We start from the raw sequence: 21,646 nt of genomic DNA on the forward strand, positions 1-21,646 counted from the left end.
ATAAATATTTCCTTTTATTCCTTATATATTTTTTTAAAACTAGACAAATAGGTAAATAAAATTTTTATATTTTATATATTTTAAGATATTGCGCGATGATATTCCTGGAGCCCGTTACTTTATTTATATAATTGCATTTAATTAATATAAAATATAAATAAAAGCACGAAGCATGTTTTTCAAGCGTGCTTTTATCCCAAAAGAGCTTCGAATTGAGATGGAGTCCGATAAAATTTACACGTTACAGTCTGCACGCACAATCGATACTTATAATCCTCATTGCCATCTCCCATCTCTTCTATAACCACTTTCTTCTTCTTTTTCTCCTAAAAGCTACACGCAGAGAAATCTTTTTAATGCTTTGCCTCGTCCGTTGCGCCGATTACGTCTTTACGGTTATTTTTCTTTATGAGCGATCAAAGTAAATCGAGGACGGCAAAGCAGCGAGAGGAATTAGAGAAGGTGGTCGGAGAAAAAAAACGGAGATAAAAAGAAGTGGAAGAAGAGGCTGGGGAGGGGGATGGAATGATGCGTGAAAAAGAGCGAGAGATGTAAAGAGCGCGCGCAGAAAAGCGGATTCGAAAGATGCGGAAAAAGGCAAATGAGAGGAAAAAATCAAAGGAAAAGGTCGAGAAAAGAAGGTTAGACTCGTAAAAGATGCGACTGAGGTCGTTGAAAAATGAAAAAATGGGCAGAAGGAGATCGAGAAAGACACAAGGTAAAGAAAAATATAAAACCGTACTTGAAAACGAGCGAAAGGGAAAAAGAGAATGCCGCGAGAAATTGTAAAAAAAGAGACGAAAAATAAAAATGGGAGTAGAGTCGAATAGTTTCCTTTCGCTACCGATAAACTCGATAACAAAAAGGAAAATCGGTGAATCGCGAGAAACACGTATCTAGCGATATAGAGCGAAAAAAAGAGAGAGCGGAAAGGAGAAAACGAGCAGGGATCGCCAACTAGGAAGAAGTGTACAAGAGTGAGAATTTCGAATGGCGGAAAGAATCCCGATAGTAACGGAATCGAAGATGTAAGACGAAAAAAGAAAAAAAAAAGAGAGAGAGGAAAGAAGAGAAGCAGAAAAGAAGTGACGTGGGATTCGGCCAGTTGCCGTGACACGTAAGGAGGACACGTCTGGACACATACTCGTGGCAAAGACAGTGGATTCAAAAGTCCCTGTTTGCTCGCACCCAATCAAGAGTCGAATCCTTCTTTCGGTTATCTTCCATCTTATGCGAATCACGCATGTATGTGCATGTGTGTGTGTATGTATATATGTGTGCGTGCGTGCGCAAGGTATGTAATTTTAAATACATGTGGCGAATCGGGACACACTTTCGCGCAATCGCTTTTCCGACTGCAATCTAATTCCCGAACATGCTCGGACTCAGTTACTTTACGTAGACATTCCCGTGGGATCCACGTGGGCATGTCCACGATTGCTTGCCCGATGCAAGCTTAGTCTGTTAATCGAACGTATACGTCGGACAGAATCAACTCGCTGAATATGTCGAAGTGGAAAAACATCGTTGCTAAACCTACAATGTATTACACTTGGCCTCAACTTATTTGATAAAATTTTTATTTTTTATCAACATCAAAAAATAATGTATTCTTTATCCATTGATCTTTTTTATTTTATTTTCGTGAGAATATCACCGTAGTTGACTTATTTCCAACCACATATAAATTCTCAAAAATTTTTATTATAATAATAGCTGTTAATTCATAAAATATGCATATGAATCTTTTCTTTATCTTTTGATTCATTTTACTGTTGCATCTCTTGTACTATAAAAATCTTACTACATATAACATTTTATTATGATTCAATAATCTAAAAAAAAGTGAATATTCTGAAAACAGAATATTATTTAAATTCTTCTTATTTAGCTTGAAAAGATATTCATAAACTTATATGGAAATAGAAGCGATAGTTAGTTTTATATTAATATGTCATTATATATTAATATAGTTATGTATTTCAAGCAAGTAATTTAATAAATTTAGATAGATAATAGGAATATATATTATAGGAGTATATATTTTCCATTATTATTAGATATATAATTTAATTTGTAAATTATTCCAATTTTTAATATTAGAAAGAAAGACGGGGAAATTTATCTTAATAATAATATGTTAATGTATATTTTAGTATACTAAATTCTACTTGGAATTGAGTTTAATTTAATATGCTTTAATATTTAATTTAGTATACTAAATTCTACTTGGAATTGAGTTTAATTTAATATAAATTCCTTTTAATAATATTAAATACAAAACAATAAATACACTCTAGTATTAAATATCAATTTACTTTAATTTAAAAATCAAGGCATCACTTATTTATGAAGCTGAAGAAATGCCATTCGAAGCAAAAAATAATTCAAAATAAAATACAGGTTTACGGGAATCGTCGTGAAAACAGTCAGCATTCCGCTCTCTCCTTAGCCGGCTATACATAACTTATGTTTGCGGCGTTATATCTCTCAACATGTGTACAGGGGTTTGGTGGTACATCGTATAATTTCATCTTGCGTGCTGAGACGTATTCGGGAAGGAACACGTGTAGGCGAACGCCAGACGCGGCGGGAATCCGGCATAAAATGAATGTAAGACGTACAAGGAGCATTTTCACGCGAGTTCCATCGCGTACATAAATTCTCTCTTTTTCAAAATTAATAATAAAGGCGTGTCTTACATGTATCACGCATTTATCACAGAGACATTCATACAAAATAACCTTGCCTCTCTCTCTTCCTCTCAGTGCCATTTAATATATAATATTATTCTATAAAAATAATATATTAAATTGTTTAACGCGAAAGAGAGCATATTACTTAAATTAGATGCATAAAAATATCATAGAGATGGCTCTCTGTAACATTTTTCGTTACGATATATTTAACAATGGCGAATCTTTCACGTGTGGGACGACATTCATGCTAGGACGATCGAAAATCACACTCGGGACACAAGGATAATGCTCCCAGAGGGAAGCGAGGGAGTTTGCTTTTCGTCGAATTTCCGCTCTCAAGACTGATTCCTCGGCGGGCCACGTCCGTCCGGCCAGACGTCCTCGAAAAGGAAACGGACGTTCACGTAATTTCAATGACCATCCGTCGCACACGACCGCTAATTTTAGCTGCGCAAGGAATCTTTCGGTCCCTCGGGCGTATCTTAGTGCATTGCTTCACGTGCTCGAGGAAAAACGGGAGGGAATTTCTCGAAGAACGTCGGGTAAATTAAGTCGAGAATTCTCTAGCTGGTAAATCGCAGTCTCTCGCTCGGAATTAATTACTTATTCATTTCAAGCGAAGCACTAACATTTTTTCGCCTTAAAGATATCGTCAGGAAGTTATATAAAAATTACAATAAATAAATTCATCCAGACATTTAAATAAGATAAATACGCGCGTGCAATTTTTTATTTTCAATTTTAATTTCCGCAATATCTTTGCTAAGATTCGTTGCGATAATATAAGTGTATCAAGCTTTTTCTATAGCTACATACAATTTTTAAGAAGAAATTGAATCGTCAATGTTGTTATTCATTAGCATTCACTATGACGGTCATTGAACTGTTTTTCGGCGACTATTTAACTCTTTCAGGCAAATATCATTATATCCATTAAAATTCGATAAACATAATTTTCTCGGCGTGAGTTATCTGAATGGTGCATAAAATAGCTGCGATCGTAGCACATTAAACCTGTAACGAAATATCACCGAACGGTCAATGCTATCGGTGTGATAGCAATTAACTTTCTCGTATTGATACAGGTTTGCGGTGCTTATTTTAACAAATATTCCTCGAGCGGTCGCGCTTTTATTATATCGATTCGATCGAAATCGTATTGAGAAATAAAGAGAGCAATAGCGAGGACGACAAAGCGAGATGAACGAGGAATAATCGATTCAACGATCTGCGAAGAGATATAAAATAAATTGTGTAAATATTAGCTCGCGCAAAAGTGGTTATGGAAAATATTTTTAATCCTTGCGAGAAACGCAAAGAAAAACGAAACTGACCGGATGTCCAATGGACACCTCGTTTCGCGAATATTGATATTTCTCACCGTAGTGGAGAAACACTCTCGCACGCATTTGTTGAGAAAACATAGCTGCCACGGGATCGTCAATATCACGTATCGAGACTTTGCGCTATTGCAAGTCAGTGTTTTCAGTTTTAATATATACAAACATGAAGTCTTATGCACGTAATTGAAGGGGGGACATTGTATAGAATAAAATTACATACAAATTAGCATGGGATATCGTAATGAATATTCGAGCTCACGTTGAGAGTAAAAACAGTTTTGAAGTTGAAATAAACCGTCTCTCTGAAAATATTTTAAAAATAATTATAAAATTACAAAAAAAAAATTATTTAAAACGTTCTTGATCAAAAACTGCAATGAGATTTTAATTTACATCGAGCACTTTGATGTGGATAAATTAATTTGGAAAGTGTGTACACGCATGTCGACGTTTTTGATTAATTTAATCTGGTTCGATAGCAATATTTGTGCATTAAAATTCGATTGTTATTGATCTGATCTTGATTTAAACGAGATATGACTTGTCAATGTAATGAATCGTGCGAATCCGTATAAATTCGTCGGTTCGTTCAAATTCAAATAAATAGGCAAACACAATGTGTTTCGCGAATTAATATTAATCGTTTATCCACGGCCGCCGCTTAAGCCTTCCTGTATGGATTTGTTACACTCGATGATTCTATTTACGATTGAATTGCCGATAATAACGGATTATAAAAAATATTGCATCAATTATAAAAATATAAATAATATGAAATAAAGGTTATTATGTGTACCTCCATTTATTCGCAAATAAAAATCCATATTTTTATCGGGAAAAAAATTATTATTAAAACCTTGATTTAAATTTGACTTCCATATTAAAGGTAATTAGTTTCGCATTTTCGAATTACCTGTCTGGTCATTTTAAGACCATTACACCGAGAGCAGATCTTGACCCCAGGTGAGGTGAACTCTCGCAGCTCCATATCGTCAAACTCTTGCTCATTAACGTAAATGGCAACGGTCAGATCTACGACTCTTGATTCACGACCCGTTCCCATTTCGCGACGACAAGTCTGGGATCGCGGCAATAGTGGCACTCACGGGAGAGTGGTAGCGTGAAGTAGCGTGAGCAGTGCGAGCGGTCGAGAGAAGTGGAGAAACGTTTGAAGAAGGATCGGAGTCCATCGGAGCGATGGCGTTGGTAGCGATAGTCCAGGATCCCCGTGGGAGACATCGAATAACACGTTACTCGCTCACGACTCCTTATACTCGAGGACAGGACCCTCTCTTGACCCGGGACTCCTTCTTCGAACGAACTTCCAGCTTCCTTCCACCCTTACTCGGTACACTCGCCGCGTTTATACGACGGCCAGTCGATGGTCGTGGACATTTCTATTCCCACTTCTCTTGCTTTCGCTTGTCGGTGACAATTATTGCGGCAATCGCGAGACATTGCTGTACGCGCGATCGATTAAAAAGATGTTAGATATTCTTTTAAAGAGAAAGTTATACTTATGAATTTTTTGCAAGATTAATCTTAATTTGGATGGACTAATCAAGGTGTTATATATTTTGTAATCTTATCTAAGAGAATAGATCTATTTCCTGTATTCCAAAGATATCTATAAAATTTCATCTTGATTTTCTAATGTCCTTCGTTAAATTAATCAATGATTAATCAAAAATTAAAAAGCTCGACGCATTCATTTGTTTAGCGAAAATCGTAACTCAGAATATACTAATAAACTCGAATGACAGAATAATATGAAAATTCTATCTATACGACAAATAAAAAGAAAACGTCAATCAACGGACTCGCAGAAAAATTGAGCAGGAAATTAAAAGCATGCCTGATCAAAGATATTTTGTAGAATAAAGGACTTTGTATATATGACAAGCAACAAAAAGCGACGATCAGAATGACCCACATGTAACGTTTTTACTCCCTTTCGAATCTAACTGGTCAGCGATTAATACACGTTTACGCGTAGCTCTCTTTCTCGTTGGTGATATATACATACGTATATATCTTCGTCCTCTCTTTATCAGATTTTTCATTCGCGTCATGCGCATGCTATACAGGTTGAAAAGTTTTATCCGCGCTTTTAGCTACAATCGCGCGGACAGACGGATTTAGAGGCGGTGGCGACGAACGCGGTGACGAGGTATTTTCAATTCGGACGACTCTACGTTGGTTGGCGTCGCGCCGCGCTCGAGCGGACAAAGGGTCCAGAAACAGTTGATTGGTTGTTCCGTCTTTCTTGTCAGAGTCGCGATACCGTGTGACAGATCCGACCAACCAATCTGTTTCGCAATGTACAACAACGCAACGGTCCCGACACGCTGTAAAAGCGCGCAATCCGACGAGATGCGTTTAAAGGCCTCCGTTCACCCTCGGTTCCTCTCGTCTCCCTCTCCCTATCTTCCGTCCCGATGCTCTCCCTCTTTTCAACCCCTCCTCCCTCTCGCATCATACGGATTTTTCTTCCGCCAGTCTCGTTCCCCGGGCGCATTCTACATCCACACCATGTTAAAAAGCCCTTCGCATACGTAAGCTTGTATAATTGGACGACACGAGATTCACGCGACCGGATTAAATTTTAATCCTGTCCCACATCGGTGGATTTCCGAAATGCTGTTGATATCGCGAAGCCCATATTATTATTCTCGCGCGCTGCGAAAGGCTTCTCGCTGCGAGATTATGCTTAAAAATGTATTTACCATTTTTTGTTCACACTCTGGTTGATTCGCGAGCCTCGATATCGTCTCATGCAAATTTAATCCGCACACGTCGATGACGTCGCGATGCACATATGAGAGAAATAATCTTGGAAAGATATGCCGTAACGATAAAATTCTCGCGTATCTCTTTCATACGTTCCACAAATGGAATGAAATTAATGTGAAAGAATCTATTGTTGTCCCACGTTTTATCAGGGTAGATAAACTCGAAAGTGTATATTGTTCTAAACTAGATTTCGTTAGAATTCGTTTTAATCACTTTTTCAATGTTATGTTTCAAATTACGTTCCAATCGCCCTTATCCTATTTTACGTTTAATTAGCCGTATCAAACATCACCGCTCGTGGAATCAAAATGTCGAAAAATACTCGCTGCAAATGACACTCGGAAATTAACAGAGCGCCGTTTCGTTCTATCGCCTGCTAAATTAGCAACTTTAACAAATATTTCAACTAACGATTCTCTTGCCTCTTGCACCTGCTACAAAATAAAACCGTTTGACTCTCTCTCCAAGAGTCATAAATTAATTTCCGTATGAATTGCTGTGCATTCATTTAGAGACGATTGTGGAAACGTAATGAGCTTAACATTTTACGAACTTTTGTCATGATAATAGGTCGTGAATGTTAATTGTTATAATACTGTAGAGATATATGATGGAAAATTTTTATATACGATTAATAAATCGTAAAAAAATACAATTATTTTCGAAAATTACTCATATTTGCAAATACAGGAATAATATTACATTGAGTATATTTGCAAAGTTTTTGCGTTTCCAGCGGTGAAAAATTTTTACTTTGATGAAAATTCCATTAAAAAATAAGGATAAATCTCGTTCCGTAATTTCGATGAAAATTACAAGAAAGCCGTTTGTCAACACACTATTGTCTCGCGATAATGTGGGCAAGTTTTAATTTAACAGCTGGTCGAGAAACGAAGCAATAACGCAAAGGCACATTCCAAAAAACAGGTCAAGCACAATCGTAGAATGGATCGCGTCCCAGTTACTTTATCTTCTTCGTTCGAAAAAACGAACTTCCTTCGTGTTCATTCTCCCAAAGACCGTTCAGTCTTAAATTGTAAACTTGGACATTCGTGGACATTGACTCGAAATTTTAATGTTTAAACGTTTCAGATTTTTTAATCTCAACCGAATTTCTTTCAACCTATTTAGCTAAAAAGTTATATGATATAGAAACTTCTAATTTTTAAAAGATATATATATATATAAAAAGAATTTTTAGTCTATTTTATCAATGACATATTTTATATTACAGTATGATATATACAGATTAATTATAAATCTCGAATATATTTTTATCTATTAAAATATTTAAAAAAATAAATAATATACAATGCATATATATACATATAAAATAGAAATACATCAGATTCTCGACCAAACATGGCGTCAGAAAAACTTATTTCGTCAGTAAGTCACGCAACACCCCGTAGAATGGATACGAATGTGTAGCCCGAGTGCACGAGAAATCGTCCGAGGAAGCAAAAAGCTTTATTCAGCGCCGGCACGAAAAGGTTAAATGCGAGCACACACCTCGGGCTCCGATCGCAAGAAGCTAAACGAGAGAACATAGCAATAAAAGCAGAGGGTTAATTCTCGGATAAGGCCGCGATGCTGAATGCAGCTCGGCAAACGGCCCATTTGCTCCGACTTATTTCCTTTCGGCCGGCGAAAGCACACCTCGTGCAGTTAGAGGGCGATCAATCACGAGACTTGCCATTATTTATCGGCTAATACTCGTTAACAATCACGTCAAAACTTATACTTTATTCTTTACAATTCAGTAGAATATTAAATTGTAATCGAAAAAAAATTAAATCTCTAATAAATTACACTAAAATTTAAACTTTCTTTAACTTTTTTAACTTTTCTTTAAGCTAATTGGGACAATATATAAGCGAATCAAAAAATTATAATAGAGAATGCAGTAAAAAGTTTCATGATTATTTGATCGCTTTGCGATTAGAAGGTTCGTTGAAGAAATGTTTCAAGCCTGTACAATCAGATACATATTAACCTTGCCACGCGATTTTGCGATTGTATATTTTTATATGGTATAAATTTAGTATATCTGTAGTGATGATGAAATAAATGATTAGAAACTAAAATATATTTCGCTAATTGCGATTTTAAATTCATTTACACACAGTCAAGTCGTGAAAATAATTAGCGATTGGGTTAATTTCTCCTGGGACTAATCAACAGGAACGTGTCTCACTATTAAAACATTTTAGCAGTTGCAGCTGCGAATTAGAAACAGTTCACAATGTAACATGAATTCTCGCTAAACACCGATGCTTGGACGGGACATTTTGATCCAGAGTCGGCGTTAAATTCGACCGAAAGAGACTAAAGAGAGCACGGCAAAACCGACTGCATCCCTCGCTCCGCCCCACCCCGATCCCGCTCGGTCTTAATTGCGAAAATACAACGCGTTTAAACCCCCCTCTGATAGCAAGAAGTCTAGAGGCGAAAACAACGCGGGCAATAAACGCGGGGGCGCATTCTCAACTGCAAGGGCGACGTTGAACAATTGTAACTCACCCGCGAGGGATGCTTAAATTTGTCTTCCTCTTCTCGAATTGCCGCGAAGGAAAATTTGGAATAAATTTGCTTTTGGGAACACAATGGAATAATAGTCTTTAGATTAGAAGAATTAAAAATTCAAATGTTTGTAATAAATCTTTCGCGATGCAGACAACGAGACTTGTTGTTCGTTTAATTTTAGCACGAATTTCTTACGAAACGACTCTTTTGAACTCATTCGAGACTGGATTGTTGCGAGATGTGGCGAGCTTGCTTACGCGCGGTCTTTGGCAGAAATCTCCTCGTCGTCGTGTTGGAACTAGTGGGTGAATCGGTTCTAAATTGGCACTGTGCCAGTCAACTCAGGACCCGTGCTATAGCGAATACGCGTCTCGAAGGCTAGTCGAATATGCGCTCGCAAGAGAGATGACACTAACCCCTCCGAAGGAGACGTTCGCGACGTCTAGGCATCCTTCGCCCGTCCATTATTCCACGACTTTCCGGTCGCGCCACGGATAATCGCGTTAACAATTACGTGCCGGCTCCGCGAGTCTAAATTGATTATAGAAGTAATTGCATTCGTTCTCGGGTCCCCGCGGCGAATTAAAGGAGACGTGAAGGAAACCGAAAGGGAAACGACAATTGCGTTCTCCGTAAGTAACCACAATATGCGCACGCACATCGAAATGCAATTTGCGGAGAGAAAATTGCCCAAATCTCATCTTGATCCTTGTTCGAGAATGAATTTTTCTTTCAATCGAAGAAAGAAATTGACTCTTCATTTTTAAATGCGTATGACATAAACACTCGAATGTCGAGATCGCCAATGTAAAATAGCGAATAGTGTATCGTATTCCTCGTCTTTCAAGTTACATTTTGCGGACTATCACGGCACCTTAAAGACGAGTATTCTCGTATGGACAACGATATCAGCGTCGATATGAGAATCGCATAAAGAATTCCGTCGTTTATGCTTCGCGATTCCGCCTTCTCGTCGATACAGGGGAATTCTGCTGGCATCGCAGCGAGTAAAGATCGTTCATTGATTCGAGGCAAAGAGAAAGAGAAAGAGACAGAGATCAAGAGAGAAAGCGAGCGGGGAGAGGAGGGCAAAGAAAGAAAAAAGGATAGAAAATACGGAGGAAACCCTGCGAGATAAGGTAGATGCCACGTAAGATATTCCGTACAAGGTACGAGCCCCAGCGAGTTCCTTATCCGTCGCGTCGCGGGATGAGAAAGAAATCTTTAAAGCGCACTTTGATTCATAGGCGACCGCCCCGCCAGTGAGAGACAGAACGTGACCTGGCATTAAGTGCCCTATAAAATATTGCGCTCATGTAAATATCGTCGTAAAATTCAGCGGCGGTGGCGATGGTGGTGGTTGTCGCTTTCTTCGATTCGCTGCCATGCCACACCGTCGTCACATCGTGTCGCGATATTCTAAATACTTTGCTCCTCTCGATATTGTATCCCTTATTCGCGATGCTACAAATTCAAATTCGATACGCGATCCTTTCTGCTCGCGTCCCATCGAATGGAAGGACTGCGCGAGAAAGATGTTGCAGTGTCTCGGATGAGAGAAAAGCTTACTGGTTGAGGTCTGATTCGAAATTTCGGCTTCGAAATTCGGTGCGGAGAGAATTTCCTTTGGGAAATTTGTCGCAAATGTGTGGCAAGCGACAAGGAGACAAAATCTCGGCGAGATATAAATATCGCAAGAGGGGACGTCTAGTTTGCATAAAAAATGAGCGGTCAACATTTTAACGATAAATTTCTTCCTTCAACTCTTAATTCGCGAAAAATTTAGATTTCTATTTCTCTCTCACATTGTATTCTGCATCCGATAAAATAAATGTAAATTATTATTAAATTATTTATTTCATTTTATATAAAAAAATATGTGTGGAAGATTAATTCGCAAGGCGCTCTGCATAAAGTATGTATAAGAAAAAAAATAATGAAAGGACCTTTTTTTAATTAAATATATTAAATCCTTTCAAATTCAGTTTAGATACAATGTTGCTTATCGCAATATTGTTGCAGGCATTGTAAACTCAGTTGATTCACGTATTCATTTTTTCGTCATAAAAATGTTTAAAATATTATTTTCTCTAACTTGATCATAGTAGTAATTCGCCACCACGTAATGCATGATTAATGGAGGTAATAAAAATATCATAATACCAAAAGCGAAACGGCTAACGCGTGAAAAAGAAACATATTTAATTTAAAATACTCGCAAAAATGTGCTGCAAAAATGAAATAAATATATTTAAATAAATATAAGCAATGTGTTGTTAAAAATTTAATAATAAATTTTTGCCATAATTTATTATTATTCGCATTCCATATAAAACATCCTCTAACAAGATTTTATGGTAATTTACATTTCGCAAAAATCTTCTAACGCATGGGAGCGTGTGTTTTGCTATATTCACGTTAAACCACGAAATCAAATTTATGGCTAGTTTAGCAGCTGCAGTCGCGAAAAATTCCCAGTACATGCACTGAATGCAGCATAACTATAGCTCGTGCTAGAGCGCCCGAGATAGAGGCTCGGTGAGAACTTGGTTTCTAATTTTTTTTCTCTACGTAAATGCAAGATTTCTCCTCGTAGCGAGCTAAATGCATAAACAAGAATACATGCATAGGTGCTTTTACATTTCTACATGATTATGGTAAGTTAGGTACTCCATTTATGCGATTAAGCAACACATTGATTAAAAAAAATTCTTACCAATAAATAAACCAACTCTTGCATCGCAAACTGATTTAAATCTGAATTATATTTTTTTCTTTATTTTAATCAATTATTGTGAAAAAATTCGATTGTTGTAAAATTCATATCAAACTTATTGATTATAGCACGTCTTCCATTGTTTATATCACATCTTACGAGATACATTCATCGTAGGATGCGAAAGTTTTATTTGCATTATACGCAGACTTACGTCAATGGATTACGGTTGTTATCGTAACTCGGTCTTATTAACCCACGTGCTTATCCATAATTATAAATTTCTTAATGAATAACTTTGTCTTCAACGAAGCTTTAACTTACGGTCATTAATAATCATCATTATGAAACTTGTGATCGTTAATTTTTTAATTTCCGACGTAAAATCTTCTATCTTAGATTAAATATCGCATCTTAGATTCAAACTCCACGAGAACAAAATCCATAGAAAACTTACAATTGAGAGAAAATAAAACTTTTGATAAATTCCGTATATTCTCCACGTCGCGCAATTTTGGCGCATATGTGTGCATCGCGCGCAAACGTCATCCATTTTTGTCAGGCGTGTATAAAACTTCCGACATGCGAAAGATTTCCCTACGTCAAGAAATCATATTTATAGTTGCGTGAACGCGGAAGATATCGCAATGTGAATATCCGTAACGCTACACGCGACGCGTAATACGTAACGATACGAATCGCTGAATGGAATAGTTTATATCACAAGCTCACGACAGGATTAACTACGAACTCTGAACTTTTGGGTTCGATGGCTCTTCTTTTTTCCCCTATTGAATTCAATCCCGTGTAACCTTTCATCCGTAAGCGTCGATAGTGCACTTTGCAATCGCGACGCTTCAAAAACGTTGTTGTCGACACTTGCAATAGATAAGCTCCGGAACCTGTGTAAAATGCGAATACGCGTGCTCCTTCGTGAGTTTGCAGGAAAAATTTCTGTCGGGAAACTTCTTAATTGAGCGGGAATACGTTGCACGATGCACTTTGCACCTTTTGCATTTTTCCGCCTTCGTATTTTTCGTACTTTGTATTTCCTGCGAAAGTGTAACGCGAATAGTTGAAAGTCCACAACTCTAGGATGCAGTTTCGCCATCGATACAGCCGAGTGACGTATCGTGAGATAAAAATTATGGTTTTCTTGGACATATGGCAATCGCAAATCATAATTTTAGATAAATAAGGTATTTTTTTCACTTACACAAAAAATTCATATACATTCTTACGGAAGGTTTATGTACAAGAGATACGTGTCAACTGTATATAATGTATCGTATTGCGATTTTATCTACATATTCTTCATCCAGCTTTCGATTTAAAGCGTAAGAAAAACTTGGCACAGAACTACTTTAATTGCGCGATAAAAACGCGGACAGAACATAAACAAAAATTTGCATTTAGTTGCACAAGTCGTCGCGTGATGGAAGATAAACGAACATTATATGCCCGGACTTTGCACTACGTTTCGTAAGATAGCACGATGGTTTTATTGTAAAGGTAAAAGGATTAAGTGGCATTACTTTGCATTGTCCTTTGTAGGCGAGGGCAATTTATGCGGGGCCGTTCCTCCGCATAAAGTGCAAGCGTTTCGGCGCAATGCTCGTCTTACTAATTTAATTGCTTTATGCCCATAAGAGCCCACAATTTGCAACGGATTCGTTAGATTTTACTTTGAGATCACTGGATTATAATATCACTTGAAGTTTAATAACATTAATTGAGTTGTTTTTTTTTGACATTTTTGTCCGATTTCCTATTATATTTCATCGTGCACATATAACTACGTTTTTATGTTACGTTTATATATATTAATATATTCCACCACACATGTTCTCTCCCTTTATAAATTGTGTCAATATAAAATCTGGGAAATTAATAATAATTTATAAAGTAGAAGAAGAACAATATTTGTTATCGCATACAAATTGGCATTGAATACAATAAGCATGTTACAGTAAATGGAAATATGAAAATGGAATATTTCACATAACATGTCAAAGACTTCTTGTTAGGTTCATTGAGAGAAATGGCGTTATAATATTTACCGTCAGTAACGGTAATTCTATTTGTTTCAATTTATTCAGCCGCCGACGCATGTTTAGTACGGACAGAAATTTTGCGATACGTTTTACAAACGTGCCGAGTTTTGCTCACTGTTTATATGTATGTACATCACTCTTCAAATATCCTCGTAAAATTCAGCCGACGAAGTTGCCGGCTTTTCGTGGCACACCGCGATATGTTCTACATCTTCGTCACACCGCGACTGTAAAATTCATCCCCCAAGAGGGAAAGCCATTTTCCTTAAAGTATAGCATCTCACACTATTGCGAGAAATTACAGCACGCTTATATCTACGTAACCAATTATATTAACGTCACAAGTGACGTTAATATCAGAAATATAGAGCTGTATAAAGTCTTTCATTTTAAATAACCACACTTTTTTTTCATCCGTTTTCAATGCCCGTGAAAATAAATAGCCGATGTTTAATGCGCTATCCTTTTATATTCAACGCGGAATGGATTAATTACATTTAAAACGTTAATTTGTAATTTGTAATTACATACCAATGGCGGTAATATCGAAGAGTGGTACTCTCAGTCGATGGCCCTTTGAAATAACATACGTAATAATTGTTGATAATAATCGTTCGAAAAGTGGCTATCACAGTTTCTCGGCTATCCCGTATATAAAAAAATAATATAAATTTTTGATACAATCTCTTTTAGAGAGAAGAATTTAATCGTGAGATATTGCAATTCACATATAATGCGAAAATGTTGGAGCGTCGAAGAAGAGCGAAGATAGCGGAACTATTTTTAGTCACGTCTGTCACCACGAGAATGTCAGATAAATCGATCAGCAACTTTCATAAGATGCGTTTTTCTCCACCTTCCATTTGGTCTCATAAAATTCACATAACCAAGTTACATTAGACGATACCAGCTACTGCCAGTCGTGAATTTAAATTCAATACACGAAGGTTCTTTTCGCGCAAAAGAGACGGGAAAACTTTTCTCGTAAGTCAGTTTCTTTGTATCGTTCAGCAGACGTGCATCATATTGAATCTCTCTTTATCTCGAAATGCCTCGTTTGCGTCGCAACCGCAATTACATAATGGACACATGATACATTACAACAATATTTCAGCTTTCTTTTGCAAACGGAACAAAAGCTGCAGATGCTTCATATAAAAAAAAGCTATATTTAAAGCATCACTACAAACGCGCCCTTGTTATAAAAATTATCAACAAATATTAATATTATATTTTCTGTCTTAGATATTTACTATTAATCAAATATTTATATTTTTTAACAAATATTATACACACAATATTAATATCGTTTTAACGAGATACTACAATTTATGTTTTTTATTTATAAGGAAGATTTAATAAATATAAAATTATACGTATTATATAATATTGATTAATATCAAGAAATATCAGTTTACAAAAAAAATTCTATTTGCAAGAATTATAGTTATTGAATTGCATGTGGAATGCTATATGGTGAAAATGTGCAAATTCGTTCAAAAGTAAGTATTAAAAATAACAGAGAGATTCAATTTCCAATATTAAATCCCTATAGCAACGATTGTCCTTCGACACATACCGCGGTGAAAAAAAAATAAAGTCGATAGAATTTCCATCACATAGCTTACCAATTTCCTGTATTGCCTTTGCTATTGTCGCTATTCAAAAATTTTCCAATCTTATTGCATTCGATATGAATCGTTATTATTCCTTCTTTTTTATGAGATTGAATAAAACGTCATTTACAATTTAATATGTGTGTATATACAATTTAATATATATGTATTTAAATCAGTATATAAAATCAGTATAAAAATCAGTATAAAAATCAATATATAACAAATTATTAATCTTGTATAAATAATTTTTATGCGCACAAATGTAAATAATAATATTTATAAATTAAACATAAATATGTACAGAGAAAAAGAAGATATAATTGACATTAGATACCATAATTCAATAAATGTACATCACAAACTGTAATATATTCTCTCTCTCTCTCTCTCCTTCTCGTGTCTATTACAGACTAATAAAGTATTTGACCATAAATTACATTAGTCGGAGTTTTCTGTAAAAATGTGGATAATGGGTAGAAAATATTTCGAAAAAATAGCATACTATTTTACGCAAAACAAGTGACATTTTCGACAATTTTAGCGTATCGTTTACTGACGAAATATAGGTCGCGAGATAAAGTTTGCCTCGGAAAACTATTTCACGTGCGACAGGTGTTAATTCCGCGTTGATTACTTTTACATCGTAAACCGGCTAAATGTTATCGATTCGGATCGTTACCGCCTGCGAAATACATGTATTCGCAGTGGGATCCCATTAACGAACTATTTCCATTCCACAAATTAATTTAGTGCCGCCACTGAATATGTTAACAGTGATTTGGTGTATCGTATAGAGGAAATAATAATGTGTGCTCGGTGACTTGAGCGTCTCTTAAATAAATATTGTGTGTTGGAAATCTCGTAGTTATAATACTACCGTTATTATCTTTAATTATATTATTACAAGTGTCGCATTGTTGCATTAGTAAACATCAAATACGGAAATAACGCGCTCAGATGTTTCTTTTAGGATTCATAAATAGCCCGGAAATGTGAGGGAATTGCCTCGAAAATTCCGTCGCTGATCCGTTTGTCTATTTTAAGCGGTTTGCGAAAAATCCGCCGGTACTTAGGCATTCGCGATAGTTTCTGGTACGAGATAGCTGTATGGATGCTCCATAACGCCAAACTTTCTACAAAGGCCCGTTTTTTTCCATGAATATATAACGCGACATAAAATATCTCGCGTGTCCCGTGTGCCTCAGGATATTTTTGCGAAACTACTGCGATTTTCCGACCTGCTCTGTCAAAAATTTAACTAAACAACTTTAACATCATAAAGTGAGATATTTAAGATGTATATGTTGTACATATGAGATGGTATATATTAAATATACAATTAAACTAAATTGATCTCCCGCTGACAGATCATTTCCTCGTATGTCGAGATTGTCTTTGACTTGAATCTGTTACATTTAAGAGTAATGTAACACGCACATTTCCTTCAAGGTTTATTTATCACGAAGCTTTGGATAATCGAACAGATAAATAAAGGAACGATAAACGTATTAAAAATCCCGTTGACGCAACTATTGTTTGTTTCAGTGACGGGATTAGAGCCAGACTTCGCTTACCCGCTGGAGAACGTAACGATCCCGCAGGGTCGAGACGCTACTTTCACCTGCGTGGTGAAGAACCTCGGTGGATACCGGGTGAGTCCTTCCTCCTCCGTGAGCGGAGATCACTCTGGCAGCGCCAAGGCCCGGGTAACTATTTTACCATTAACCTGTGTCCGCCTGTAATGGACTACTACCTTATCTACTACTACCTACTACTACTAACTCTACTACTGTCACTACTACTACTACTGCACCACCTATATGCGCGCGTGCCTGCACTTCACAGCACTGCATTTAACTGCACTATACCGCCAGCTATGAAAAAAGAAATATATACTATATATACTATCACAGCCGCAGAGCAGCCACCATCACCAACCATCTCTGTATATGACATTCATTTTCATCTATCAGCTGGCGGTACCTATAGAGGTACCGCATGACTTGGACGCAGGCAACTAAAGTTTCATAGTCTCTTCACGTTCTTCCTGCCTCGTTCTCTTCGTTTATTTCGTTGGGAAATATCAGCAACTCGCGCCAAAGAAAGAGGCGACTTTACCGCGAGATTGCAAAGTTACTCACGCGAAATGGCTAATGATGCCTTCGTGCGTCGAAAGAATGCAACGTATCGTTATCCATCATTATAATTCGATACGTGCGTCTAGCCATTATTGAACTTAGGACGCATCGTCATCGCGGCTTTCTCGTTTCCTTCATATCGCATTATGCTGATTATGCATTGTAATTTATTGTTGGAAGCACATATCGCACCATCATGATACATACGCTCGTGTATTGTGTTTTCAAGAGAATTTCATATATTTCTTCTTAATATGTTAGAGTGATTTGAAACGCAAAGTTGATCGAACATTTATCGAGATCGATGATATCAATATTAAAACGTCGCCTAGCAAAGAAGGAATTTATTCGGATCGACCGATTGGTCTTTACCTTTGTCTGAAAAGAATTCGAATCGCGAGAGATCCCCGAATAGATGCAGAAAAACTGATTCATCGTTGCATCTATTGTTTTTTTTCTGGCAATAGCTTTTGGGCCAGCCTCTGTTTCTATAGTTATACGTTTCAGAACACCACTATTATTATTCAATATTACTGACATGTTAATTTTTTTCGCTTTTTCGCCGTAAACGTCCAATGACCAAATGCAAACATTACGCGTTGACTTGGTAAAGTATTATATTAGTTATTATTATTTACTATTACGTATACGATATCAATAAAAATTTACCAAAAGTCTTAATATCAGGCATATTTGAATAGCTTATTCTGTTAATTCAGCATCAAAAATACAAAACGAGAAAAAGATTTTAAATTTCTCTTTCTTTGCAATTACATAATATACATATTAATTTTACAAAGTATCAATAAAATTTTTAAGCAAAATCGTTGTTTCAAGTCGGGAACTACTTTATATTTCTCGTATCAAATAACAATTAATTTATGCATTTATTATAAAATATGCAAATTTCTTATATTTTTGTTTTTTCTAAGACAATTTTTACATTTATTCCTGAAATACATGATTTTATCTTATTATTCTTTAGTTCATAATTAAAATAATTGTTCGAAAAACGCTATTTATGAACTGTTTTCGAAATATAGAGACCTTAGAGACCTTAGAGTCGTGTGTAATTGCGTAATCTCTGCTTTACACTTTCCGGTAATAGCGATTCTCGCCAATGGAAGGAAGATTGATCAAGGCCGGCACAGCCTCGCTATATGTGTGGTGAAATTGATTTCGCGTGAGTACATATCGCCGATGTGGCGTATTAAGCGCTTTTCGGCTCCACTTGTTGAACCGATAACTTCCCGATAGCCAAGAGGTTCCCTTCCTCCGTTGCCGCGGAGATCTTTCGCCATGAAAAGAAATTTCGGCGCCGCGCGCGCGATCCCCTCGTAGATTTTAATTAAACTTGGCACTGTCAGAGTTTATAACTTGTTTGAAAATGCGATTACTTCCGGCAATGCGCTTGCCCGCGTTTCAACTTCTTTCTTACAACACAGTCGGACAATTCTCCGTCCGGTAGTTTGCGCTCTTTTCTAATAAGGATCATCGCGACGGTTTCATTTTCTTTTCTTCGTTCTTTCACATTATTAAGCATATAGAGCTCCACGAACAAGGAGAAAATTTTGTTTCAACAAGCTCGTAATTAATTTCCGGAGTAAATATCGCTTCGTGAGTTTTTGGAGAATATTTCAAGTTGGAGCTGATCAATTATTTGTTTTTTCAAAATAAATTAAGTTTCTTTTTGTTTCATCTAGCCTGTAAATATCATATCAAAATTTTGGTGAAAAGTTATTTACAAGATTTATTTTATATACATTATAATAAATATAATAAATTTATAGAATTTATATAGTAAGTAAAAAGAGAATCTAAATTATTTATAATATACAATATATATAATATACAATGAAACATTGAGAGTAGATTATATATGTATTTACCAAACAAAATAACTGCTACATAAAATAAATAATAAATTTTTAAAATATAACTCAAAAATTTAATACTAAAATATTCTATCTTGTCAGCTGTTAGAAATGCTACAATTTTGATATTTCAGCGCACATTTTATCAATTATTCTTTTAATTTCTCAAAAATTTGAAAAGAAATGTCAGATTGACAATTATGTGAAATTTTATTATGTTATTTAATCTGACATTCCATCTATTATTTTATTCATAAATACATTTGCCTGTGTTATTGCGCATAATGCACAATAATTTGTGAGAATTTTGATTAATTTATTTAGACAGTTGACTAAATCAGCGATTTCAGTCATTAAAGAAAATCTCTCAAATAATCGTTTAAATCATACGAGGTCATACATCGAAAGTACATTATTTTTAGATTGATTTTTTTTCATTTAAAGATTATACACGTATGCGTATATACGTAGTATTGATCTAAATACGCCCCCTCTCCCGTGTACTTTTCTATTCCCGAATATAATCGCGATACAAAAAAGCTCAAGTATACTTTGAAGATGGTTAGAAAGCTTCTCCGTCGAATTGAATTTCACTTTTCATTGAATTGAATGAGAACCGACAAAGCGACGACGTTCAAATCAACGTTAACGAGCACCGAGACATTGCTTACAATTTGAATGCTCTGTGCTCTAAATGAATTTCGCGAATCGGGCGATGTAAGTCCGTGCCTATAGCAAGGATGTTCAGATCTAGTATCCGGCTTTTTCGCTTGTTAGATTTAAGCTTTGATGCTTAATGGCACCCGCTGGAAAACCAAGGACTGGTAGTTCGGTGATTGTTCCAGGCAACAGCATTTACTTTCTATTATTTCCAATGATCATTTATTAAAGCAAAAGTACATTCATATATTGCAAAAGATAGTTAAAATAATGGGCAAGATCAACAATAATCCTGTACAACAATTTTTTGTTCTCGAACTGATATTTTATGATCTTTACTAAGATGTATTTTGAAAGGAATATATATTATTTATCTTAATCAATTATCTTAACGCATCAAAAATTTAGTAGTACATTGTATAGAGAAAAATGTGTGGATTCTGTTGCCTCGATAGATGACAGTATACTTGAAATTCAGAAGACGAAAAGTTTTAAAAGATATTTCAAAACAGGAATGATGGGCATGAACCAATGTAACAGATTGTAAAATTAATAATTATAAGTATATAAGCATAATTGTCTTCAACTTTAACAAACAAACACAATCTTATAATTTCACAAGTTTATATTTGTGATCTTCCTTCTATAATATTTGTAATATTTATATAAACATGTATAAAATATAATTATTAATCAAATATTTCAAATACTTTATTTAAATTTAATTTTAATTAACGCTGATTTTTTTGATTTATTACGACATTCAAAGTGTTCCATATTTTTGTTGACATCATTATATTTAACAAAAAACTGTTTCAGACGTCTCTGATTCTGGTTGCGGATTCAATTTGTGAATATTGAACGAAGACGAAAAATTATTACACGAAAAAAATTGCAGCTGAAACAACTTTTATTCAATCTTGCTAATTTAAAATATGTCGCTCACATATTATATGATGACGATTCTTTCTCGTAGCAGATGACTTTTGTCATTTAATTTCTCTCCAAAATCATCGAAATAGCAAATTCTGTGTCCTGTCGTACCCATCTCTCTCTTTCTCTCCTTCTCCTATTCTCCTCGATACGAAAACATTCAGGTTCACATCGGCTTGTCCACGAATGCACAATTTCTATTTGCACATGTGTCTGTTTATAATGCATAAACGCATTTGAGATTTGAATGTTCGTGCGAGATGAAATATGATGCAAGTTGCATTGGAGAAG

General features: G+C 35.7%; 1 protein-coding gene across 4 annotated transcripts in view; it reads left to right on the forward strand.

The window, feature by feature from the left end:
- Window positions 1-21,646, forward strand: part of LOC105257368 (lachesin) — a 156,699-nt gene that overhangs the window by 86,078 nt on the left and 48,975 nt on the right. For 3 of the 4 annotated variants that reach the window (XR_002192830.2, XM_011267940.3, XM_011267941.3), the window contains exon 3: window positions 17,296-17,456. Coding sequence is in view for 3 of the 4 variants with exons in the window: in XM_011267940.3 (XP_011266242.2) it covers window positions 17,296-17,456 (161 nt within the window). In the remaining variant the exon portion in view is untranslated. The remainder of the gene's footprint in view (window positions 1-17,295; window positions 17,457-21,646) is intronic. The other variant, XM_011267942.3, reaches the window with a different exon arrangement.

The sequence above is a fragment of the Camponotus floridanus genome, unplaced genomic scaffold (assembly GCF_003227725.1).
Source record: "Camponotus floridanus strain SB8 unplaced genomic scaffold, Cflo_v7.5 scaffold54, whole genome shotgun sequence".
Classification (NCBI taxonomy): Eukaryota; Metazoa; Arthropoda; class Insecta; order Hymenoptera; family Formicidae; genus Camponotus; species Camponotus floridanus.